The 10327-nt window shown below is 37.9% G+C and overlaps 2 protein-coding genes across 3 annotated transcripts; both read right to left on the reverse strand.

Moving 5' to 3' along the window:
* On the reverse strand, window positions 1-2559 carry LOC102219606 (calcium homeostasis modulator protein 5-like). Its single transcript, XM_005813780.2, has 2 exons — window positions 1931-2559; window positions 1-1282 (listed from the first exon to the last, which is right to left on the reverse strand). The coding sequence occupies exons 1-2, from the start codon at window positions 2477-2479 to the stop codon at window positions 893-895; spliced, it is 939 nt and encodes a 312-aa protein (XP_005813837.1). The 5' UTR covers window positions 2480-2559; the 3' UTR covers window positions 1-892.
* Window positions 2560-5018: 2459 nt separating this feature from the next.
* On the reverse strand, window positions 5019-9655 carry LOC102218831 (calcium homeostasis modulator protein 6-like). 2 transcript variants are annotated; one of them, XM_023330440.1, is made up of 3 exons: window positions 9396-9655; window positions 8691-9221; window positions 5019-5960 (listed from the first exon to the last, which is right to left on the reverse strand). In XM_023330440.1, exons 2-3 carry the CDS (start codon window positions 9213-9215, stop codon window positions 5535-5537), a joined length of 951 nt encoding a protein of 316 aa, XP_023186208.1. In that variant the 5' UTR covers window positions 9216-9221; window positions 9396-9655; the 3' UTR covers window positions 5019-5534. The 2 variants fall into 2 exon arrangements, with proteins under 2 accessions (XP_023186208.1, XP_005813835.1); XM_005813778.2 differs by lacking the exon at window positions 9396-9655 and having other exon boundaries at window positions 8691-9359.
* Between the last annotated feature and the right edge of the window lie 672 nt (window positions 9656-10327).

Genomic DNA, 10327 nt, shown 5'->3' on the forward strand with positions numbered 1-10327 from the left:
CTCATCATTTTTAGCTTACAGAAAAACGCCAAGCCGTGAAATAAACAAAAGCAAACTGACCAATCAGATTTAGGCTTTGGCATACCCTTTGGCCCCCACACACTCACACTGATGTGTGCACCATACAAGATGGTTTGGCACAAAATATCTTTTTCTTCTCTCCACAATGTTTTTAATAGTAAAGAGGGTTGGATAATAAAAAAAATACAATAAATGTTCTTTTCTTTGTTTATTTAAAAGAAAATCTCACAGTGCGTCCAGCCGTACAGCTGCAGCTGCATCTGCAACAATCCAAACTCTCAGTCACTTGTGGGCAATTTAGATTCACACAGAAAAGCTCCAAAAGGGAATCAAAGTTAAAACTCTGATCACATAATAGCAATTAACCATATCTGCCATGGTAATTCATTACTGATTGTGAGTAGTCCCTTACATTAATATGATCAGGCAGCATGTAATCATATGTATGTAAATGTATTATTGTTACAAAGGCTGGGCCAAGAAAATGTATGTGTGTATCAAACAAGTAGCCCTTCATGTTACTCTGTATCGGTGAAGTAGCTCCCAGTCTCAAAAAGGTTATTGACCCCTGATGTAAAGGCTTCATAGAAGGTTTTATAGAATTACAGTGGAAATTAAATGTAAAAAAGTCCAAACTGTTTAAAATAACTTAGGGACTTTTTTTTATATATATAAATAAAGTTATGTGACCATTTAGACTCTCAAGCAAGACACAGTCAGTGATGCTTACTGTTTATTTGTTGTTGTCTGTAGCTGGTTGTGGAAAATGATCAAATATGGTATTAGTTAAATACCATCAGTAAATTGTATGAGTGTTTTTAATATCCATTTTGTTAGCAGACCTTCGTTTTTCTCTTCAGTGGGTTGTTGTTCAGCTCATTTCTATCCCATGCTCCATGTCCAGAACGGGTCGATTTTCTGGTGTGAAATCCCTGTCTGCCCGCTCTACGTAGCGCTGCAGAGTACTGTAATACTGTTCACTCCTGGAGAAAGTGTAGTATGCAGAGATCTCCTCCCATGCCTTGTGGTTTGGAAATGGCATGGGATCAGGTTCTTTGTTCTCAAAAAAACTCTGCAGGTTTCTCTCAGCCAGCTTTGTTGCATAGTCCACAGTGAAGGCATCAAAGCGCTCCTTCTCTTTCTCAATATAACGCTTCCAGAACGTAAGCTGCAGGTAACTGACCTGTGAGCGGCAGTTTTTGCAGCAAGTGCCCAAAAGACCTACAATGGCAGCAACAATTATGAAACTCCAGCCCAAAATCTGCAGATGTAATGAAAACAAAACATTCTGTCAATTAGTGACATGCATATTTTCCAATAATGATCAGCTGATGACTATGTGCCAATATTCTATATAACATTATTAACTCACTTTATGCTTTATTACTGCCTTGAAAAAAAGGACATTATCGAATTCCATCATGTACATCCATAAATCTCATGGGTTTGTGATAAATAAATATTGTAATTTAAGTTTCTCTGTTTCCACTTAACAGCAGGGCGTGTCCAGCTCATCTGACAGAATCGATGGGTTATTTGGAGTTAAATTATAAGTAATTTGTTTTTTTTTATTTATTTATTGTTATCTGTCATTTTCTGAGCACTATCTCCATGAACTCACAGGCTTTTGGAGTCATTCCGTAGTTGTTTTACTAGACCTTACACTTTCCACAATAAAAGCAGATGTTACAATTAAAATAACTTCTCTGTCTAGAAAACACTCCTGCCCTTAAAGCTATAGTGTCATTTAGACTGCTGCACAACATTTGTTTTGCAAAATTTCAAAGCCATGAAAGAATTTGAGTAATAAGTTTCAGACTTCACAAAGCCCTTTCAGATGCACAGGAGGTTAGGGGTAATTAAGTGCAATCCTCTAAATGTACATAAAGATGGAATTGGTGTGTCTTACTTGTGACTGAGCCCTGAACATCAGCAGCAGCTTCATCCGTTCATCACTGGAGAGTTTAGAGTTACCACAGGGAACCAGGGCCAGCTGCTCCCGACATTTGTCGGGCAACGTCTTGTTTTTACAAAACAGATTCACAACCAGGTTATCATCCAGACCGCTGATGGCACATTCATAAAAGGTCCCATTGAGCAAGGCCACGCACAGCCACATAACAGGGGCCACACAAGCACCAGTAATAATGCTCAATAAGACCCTGAAACAGCCAAGGCAGTTCCCTCGAGGACAAAGCTTCATGGGGTTAAGACAGCAGCCAGTGTAGAGCCTCCACAGCCTGCTGCTGAAGAACAGACCCAAAACAAAAAGCACAGCAGCTGGACCAAGCAGAAAAGTCAGCCCATACGAGAAATTCTGCTCATGGTTACATGGACACTGAAATGAAACCATGGAAAAAACTCGTTCCCCACCTATAGTTAGGAGTGCCATAAAACTGTAACCAATGGTGGTTTTTTGGTTCATGAAGAAACGCAGTACTGTCTGGAAGTTATCCATGGTGTTGGTATCCAGGAGCTATCCAAAATTATCCCAGAGAAAAGTCTAGCCAAATCTCTATCAACTACTTCCTGCTCTGTTGTTTGTCAGAGATTCATCTGCCAAACCAGTTTTGCCCCTCCCTTTGGTGGTCTGTTGTCAAGCTCCTCCTTTGTTCACTTCAACACTGAATTCTTCTGCCCTGAGAAGAAGTGTCTGCTGTGCTTGAACTAATAGAAATAACAATTGTTGGGGTTAGTTATTCTTTATAGGTTTTCCTTTCCAGCTGCGATGTTGGGATAAGTACTGTTAGTGTGTGATGTCTTACATTTACTTCTGACAGAAGAACCAACATCAAGGACAAAGAAATGAAAATGAAAATACAAGAAGAACTTTTCTTGAATAACCTTAGTAATTTCTTGATACAAATTCCCTCAATGTATTGAGGGAATACATTGAGGTTCAGTCTGTTGCAAAGACATGACTAAACATGTAGAACATGCCTTTGCAGCAGAAGCACATTTAGAGAACAAGAGGCATTGGGGGAAGTGCTCACATCCTCCTTGTGGTTTACTCTTCCAGTTACACAGGACTGAGCATTTCGACTGCAGTCCATCACACAGATACATCCTCTTTTAAAACCAAATCATCCTCTGCAGCAACAAACTGAACACTGAGCACCACAGACAAACTGGGTCTAATCTAAATATCTAAATACAAGGAATGTCTAAAGATTTTGTCTGTGATGAAAAGCAACCTAAAATAATTAAGAAAGTCCTGGCTGAGGACGATAGTGGGCGGGATTAAACAAGGCAGTTGAAAATGTTTCAGATGATGAAAGCATAACACGATAACCAGTTACTTTGGGAACAGCAAACATTACACTTTGTCAATTTTAGACTATTATTTTTTAAAAAGTGAATCTGGATCACTTCCCACATGAAAAAAAGCTCAGTGGATGAGAGCTGAACACAACTTCTGAAGGACCTATTTGAGCATTTCTCGCCAGAACACTTTGAGTTATTTGTGCGAGCAAAACTGAGGAAGGCTCTAGGAGGTGATCGTTGCCTTAAATTAAAAACAAAAGCTGTACTGACAATTTTTATCCACAAATGCCTAAACCTCGCCGCCACCTTTATTTGCTTTGTACAGAAGGCATGGGCTCTCCATTGAGAAACAAATCAATTTTATCCAGTTGAGTAAAATCGTTTGTCTGTGATGTATGCAATGTCCCAGTATGGTAAATGGCTTACCGTAAATTACCTGCACTGCAAAAAGAAAAGTATCAATCCAAACCAGATGGCTGCTAACTTTAATTCAATATTTGGAGGCATGGCCAACACAGACTGAACGGCTTCATTCACTTCCTCTGCTGCCATTCATAAAACCACAGGCAGAGTAAGAATTCTAAAACAGCACAGAAAATCAGTGTCATCATTTACAACTTCTCATTCTGTTCTGTTATCTACCAGGGATAATCCAAGAAAAGGAGAGAATGTGAAACTTCTTTGGAGTGTAGTTGCACAGAAAGGCAGTGACCAGCGTTTGTGGACAGTGGAGGCTTCCTGCATTAGTCGCAGCTCACTGCTTTTCACCACCTGATGAAACTTCCTCTGTATGTCTGACCATACCATACTGTGAAACTTTAAATTTAACCTAGCGTTTTTGAAACTAGAAAAGCTTTTGGCACCAGCACAGAGCATACAGCTTCATGTTGACATTTTCAACTAGAAAACATGCATTTCTCTTCTCACTCCATTGTTTACATTTGTGTTGTTGAATTACGTGTGAGTTGTTCTCATGCTGAGAACATGACTTGTTGTGACTCACCGTGATGCAAGAAGGTAGCCAATATTTCTCTTTACAAAGAAAAATGACAAAAACAGCAACACACAGTGATTTGGATACCTAATTTAATCTCATTACTGGTTTATAAATAGAAATGGACTAGATTAGTCCTTATATATATAAAAAAAGTGGTCATATTAGAGCAACGTGTCACTAAGGAATGAATTACTGGCATCACTGATCATGGTCTTTATGAACTCATTCTAAAACAGACAGTAAGATTGCTGAAAGAACTAGCTAGTAATGCCATTTCACCACCTACTTATTTACTTCTTAATTCCCTGTTACACCTGCAATGCAATTCAAAATTCTTACATATAAAGCTTTTAATAACCAAGGACTGAATAATTGTGGTATCTGTACATTAGCTTTTCTGTCTTAACGTAGATGCTTGGATGCTTAGTTTTTATTTCTCAAGCTCCCCTCCTGCAAAACCAGTTTTGTGTATTTGTTTACAGAACATATTTAGGCTCTTAATCTATATTGTAAGATATATAATTTTGTTTTGATAAAAACCATTGTCAGTGTCAAACAATTTTTGTATATATTGCTGTTGGTCAGGACTGTTGGATGAACTCAGATGAAGCAGAATCTAGTTTCCAATTACTGTCAAGCAACATTCATAAATATAATAATACAATTTAAACATTGATACTGTTACTTTGCCAGATCACCCCCCAAAAAAGCATACAAAAAACCCAGGCAAACAGAGTGGAAATAAATGAGTCTTTAATGACGAAGAAAACCTCCAAAATTACAGAGAATAATTAACACATGCATTGTAATCCAAAGACATAAGGGCGTAGGAAACATTCACAGATCTGGCAATAAGGGGGAATAACAGGGAGGATATTCACAGGGACAGTGATTACTAGATGTAAGACAGGGGAATGATTTCTGGTGTTCACAGTGGTGAGAGAACTGGAGGTGAGAAATTAACCAATTGGTTGCCTAACAGAATTACCAGAAAAACATAAAAATATGTGAAACAATAGCAAAAACATGATCAAATTCAAAAGTAAGTAGAAATTCCGAACATAAGTCCACAAGAATACAAAATTGAGACAAAATATAACAAAACTGAAAAACAAACCAAAGTTCTTCAAAACATGACTCCTTACAGCCGCCATGAGCATCAAAAACATACACACCTACTTCTAAATTTAAGAAAATTCACTTATATCATGTTTAGAAATATAGTCTATTCTTCTATCAATTTCAATTCTTTTCACATTGAAACCATTCCACCATCCACGAAATGGAGAACAGCAGGGTTGTCAGTCGACTCATTTGATCTTACTGAAACCATCCTAATCCCATCACCCTCCTGGTTTGTCTCCACATATCGATGCAAAGTGCTGTAGAAGTGATCTTTGGTGCTAAACTTATATAATAAGGAAATTTTCTCCCAGTCTTTGTTGGAGGGAGTGGTGATGTTTGCAGGTTCCATCTGATTGAAAAAGCTCTTTAGGTTTCTCTCAGCAAGATCTTTAGCGTGTTTATTGGTGTATAAATCCATGAGCTCACTTTCCTCCTGAGCATATGCCCTCCAGAACTTGAGTTGCTGATAGCTGATGGGGGAGTTGCAGCGAGCCAGGCAGATGATCAGTAAACTGGACAACATGATGAAGGTGATGACCAGCCAACCTAGAATCTGTTGTGAGAACAGAAAAAGATTATTTATTACTATGACCATTTACCATTAGTATTTAAGACTACAGTCTACTGCAAAAAAACACCAAATTACACATAAAAGAAGTAATGGGCTAATTTGAACATAATCTGGAACATATGCAGGTTTCAATGTCAATTGTTTAGGAGCTGGTATATTATCAATGAATGAATGAATGAATCAATCAATCAATCATCAAATGAAGTTTATTTTTATAGCACATTTCGGCAACAAAGCCGTTCAAAGTGATAGGCAGACAAAAATTTCATTAAGCTTTGTGAAAATTCTGGTATTTTTAATAATAAGTTAATGAGTAAAAATCAGTAACAACATTGCAAAATTTTTCATAACATAAACCACCTACTGAAACCAATACTTAATGTATTTATGTTAAAACACTGCAAAGTACATCTACTGACAATATCAGCTGTTTGTTCCCAAAAGGCACAGCAAGGTAAGCAGATGTAAACTATCTTCAGAACAATAAAGCTTGGGTCAAAACAAAAAGCTCCTCTTTTAATATCAACTTGAAAAGTGTTTTTCTGTGTGTCTGATGTATTTTGAACTAAAATATCATTGTTCTTCATCCAGTGATGTAATTAGAGGTAGGTAGAGCATCCAGAAACTGAGTTCAAGTCAGAGTAGTGATAGCTCAAAATAGTATCACTCAAGTAGGAATAGAAACTCCATGACCCTCTCACATCTGTCCTATGGAGCCAGCCAAACTCAAACCATTAGAAAGTCTCTATAATCAGGCCTGAAAGGTTTTATATTAAAAGCCAATCAGATGTCTAAATCTGGCATTCTGGACTTTCCTACTTTTGTAAGTCATAACCTTTTAAAACTAATTTTGAAATGTTTAAACAGACTTGTGCCTAACCCATTAAGTGATTGTATACAGAAATTGCTGGGCAGCAGCAGATCTACCAGAGCAGCTTTACATGGATATTATAAGGTTCCATTCCATAGAAACACTTTTGCTCAAAGTGCTCTGACTGTGAGAGGATCTGTAGTTTGGAACTCACTTCCTGCCAATTTAAAGTCTGTAACCAGTTTTAATATGTTCAAAAAACAAACAGAACTTTGCTTATGTCAGAAACAGAACTGTATCCACTCTTAATGTTTTTATGTTTCACTGTTTTATATGCATGACTGTGTATGTGTTGTGTAGTGGGAACATTTTAAGGTTACTTATGATTATTAGCTGAATCATTGCATAGCAGTATTAAGATTCTTGTGTGATGCATGAGCTCATGAAAAAGTTTAGTTTCTTAACATTACAGTGAAGTCATTGGGTTGTTTCTTTATCTCTCCTGCCTTCTAGTGAAAGAAGACACGTGTGCTTGCTGTCTATTCTGCTGTCTGTTCTGTAACCAAGTAGATTCTCATACTGCTATGTGAATGGAGTGAACCTCTCCTATAAAACTGTGCCCTGTTTGAAATCTCTGCTCGCTGATTGCAGTCAGGAGAAAGAGCACAGCTTACAGTTTTATTGTAAAACTGTAAAACCACTACAGTTGTCAACATCATGTTGCATTATTTTAAATGATAATTATTTCATTTTCTACTACTTTTTAGATGTACTCTTTAAAAGCCCACAGGGACAAGTGCTGTGAATTAGCTTTAGCTATAAGCACTGTGATGCAAACATGGGACTATTGATCTGTTCTATTTGACTATGTCGATGTGTGTCTGTCCCTATCAAATACACCTACATCAAATTAAATTAAGTATTGGATTTTAAAGGAGCAGTATCAAGTAAAAGCAAATTTTTTAGCTTTACATTGTGTTATAATCTCATTCTCTAGTCAAAAACATACCTGAAGTGTTTGATTCTTTCTTGCATGTTTGAGAAATTCTTTCATCTCACAGGGCAGCCATTCAGCTGTGCATAATGTCTACCATCAACCTTCAGTTTCCAAGCTTCTACCTCACAGAGCAGAACCTCCCTCATGGCTCCCTGCTCTGCTCCTTCAGACTAGCCAAACACCTGGTGGAACTGCACATCTGCTGATCTCATACCACTTACTTCTCAGTGCAACGCTGGTAATAGTGTTGTTAAAAGGTTAATAGAGGAGTCATGTTGTGATGACTTCCTGAAGACACAGTTTCAGAAAGAGCAGGAGTTTTTAAAGAGTACAGAATCCTATCAAATCAGGAAGTAAAATTTCTTTAAAGTCATATTTGATATATTCAGCATTTTTATGACAGCTGAAGGTGACATAGTTACTTGATTATGCTATAAAATGGTACTATGTGTCTAGAAACATAATTCTGCCCCTTTAAAACTACTTCTAGAGGTTTTTTCTTTTTGTTTTTTTTAAGGTTTCTCAGCCAGATACTACCCTCCTCTGATTATCCATCCATCTATTAAAGACACTAAATAGTCTGCAGTGTAAACATGTCGTCAAATCAACACAGCTAAAGGTTATATTTATACAAAAACAAATGTAGGTCTTGTGGGGAGAATAATTTTAACTAACAATATTTAAATTCCAGATTTCTTCATCCTAAAATAGCTGCAAATGCTGATTTGACACAAATCATTAATTATTTGATAGTCTAACAAACATTTGCAGTGTTTTCTGACAAAGATTTGCTGTACTGCTCAGTACCAAGTTAACAAATTAAGAATGCTGAAGTCTTTAATGCTGTGATGACTAAAGACTTGTTATAAATGTTAGAGTGGGATCACATCAGAAAACTGCTTACCTGAGACTGAGATCTTAATGTACGCAGAACCTCCTCATTACGTTTATCACAAGGAAGCATGTGAAGCTTCCTTCCACAGTCCAACTCAAAATTCATATCTTTGCACAAATACTGGTTGTAAACACTCAAATTGGTTCCAGTCATTGCACACTCATAATAGTTACCATTAAGCAGAGCAACAGCTAACCAGCTGGACGGTGCCACCAGGGCTGTGGAACTGATTTGTAAGAAAGCTGTGCAAGTGGTGGCCAGGTTTTTCCAATAACACAACTTTGCCCTGTTGTGCCAAAGACCTGTAAACAATATCCACATCTTTTTGCTGAGAATATAACCTAGCAGCAGCAAAGCTAGTGCTGGAACCAACAGGAAGACCAAGCCATACAGGAAGTTCAGCTCGTTGCAGGGACATTTGAATGCCACCGAGGAGAAGATCTGCTCGCCTCCAGCTGTCAACAGAGCAACCAACCCAAAACCAAGGTTGGTCTGCTTGCTGGCAATATTCAGAATCGTCTTAAACCTATCCATTGGTAGCTGTTGGGTGACAGAGAGAGACAGCTGAAATGAACGTTGCAGTTTCACTTCCACCCCGTATGTCTAAATGTCATCACCACAAACATTCTCATTTCCTGGAACTCTTAACGTCAGTCGTGGGTTTAAGTCTACTTTCTGAGCTTTGTAGCCAGCAAACAAAATTTCAGTTCATACCTGATATTGAGATGTGTCTCCATGTGTGTCTCCAGTTACCTAAGGCTATCAAATGTCACACTCCTCAATGCTGGTTATAATTGCATCAGTGTGTCTTTTTGTAAGCTGTCACAGATGGGGAGTGTGGAACATTTTGGAACAAGAGAGCCCCACACGGTTCACATGGTTCTTACTATTCTATGTAAGAAAACTATCATCAAGACCTAGTAAAATGAAAATACTGTCAGTATGAACTCTTTCGTTGGATCATATTAGCATTGAGACAGCCTCTGTCCATTCTTGTGTGTTTTTGTGTTGGTTGTGTGTGTGTGGGCGTGTACGTATAAGGGTGGGAATATTTGTGTCTCTGTGTGCCCATTCCTCTGTCAAGTCAAGACTTTTGCTACATTACACTGCAGGCTTTAATGCTCAATTCTGATTTTTGTTCAAATCTGAATTTCATTGCGTGGTTGTTCATATTTCCAAATTTATGCAATTTGTATGTGATCTCCTTATGTAAACTGCAAACAATCTAAAGGTGCCTCTCATGTGCAGTACAGGATGCAATAATGTCACATGTATCAATCGTGCTCAGTGTTTGTGGAAGTAAACATGGATGGTAAGGCTGGAGAGTATCTTGCATTCTAAAGCTGTTGACCAACAGGAGCCAGCTCATTAACAACTTAATCACCATGGTTGCTGTTTTTCTTCCTGCTGGCGCACATCAGGACACAGAATAGGGACATGTGTCAAGTATCAATGTGACCTGACCATACAGACACGTGTCACATTTGTAAAGATCAGATATGGATTGGATTCAGGACCACATATCCAAGTGACCTCAGTCACATTTGTAAAAATCTTATCTGTGTTCTAACTGTGATGAAAAGATCAAATACAGGTCGCATACGGGCAGAAAATCACATTTGTGTCACTTCAGGCTGCATTGTGAA

Source organism: Xiphophorus maculatus, chromosome 3, assembly GCF_002775205.1.
Source record: "Xiphophorus maculatus strain JP 163 A chromosome 3, X_maculatus-5.0-male, whole genome shotgun sequence".
Classification (NCBI taxonomy): domain Eukaryota; kingdom Metazoa; phylum Chordata; class Actinopteri; order Cyprinodontiformes; family Poeciliidae; genus Xiphophorus; species Xiphophorus maculatus.

What these genes read in the sequence shown, in the direction of transcription:
- LOC102219606 (XM_005813780.2), bottom strand. Translation starts at nt 2,479, where the DNA reads ATGGATAACTTCCAGACAGTACTGCGTTTCTTCATGAACCAAAAAACC. An exon ending in TGTTCAGGGCTCAGTCACAA is followed by an intron (nt 1,283 to 1,930) that starts GTAAGACACACC and finishes TTACATCTGCAG; the next exon opens with ATTTTGGGCTGGAGTTTCAT.
- LOC102218831 (XM_023330440.1), bottom strand. Translation starts at nt 9,215, where the DNA reads ATGGATAGGTTTAAGACGATTCTGAATATTGCCAGCAAGCAGACCAAC. An exon ending in CATTAAGATCTCAGTCTCAG is followed by an intron (nt 5,961 to 8,690) that starts GTAAGCAGTTTT and finishes TTCTCACAACAG; the next exon opens with ATTCTAGGTTGGCTGGTCAT.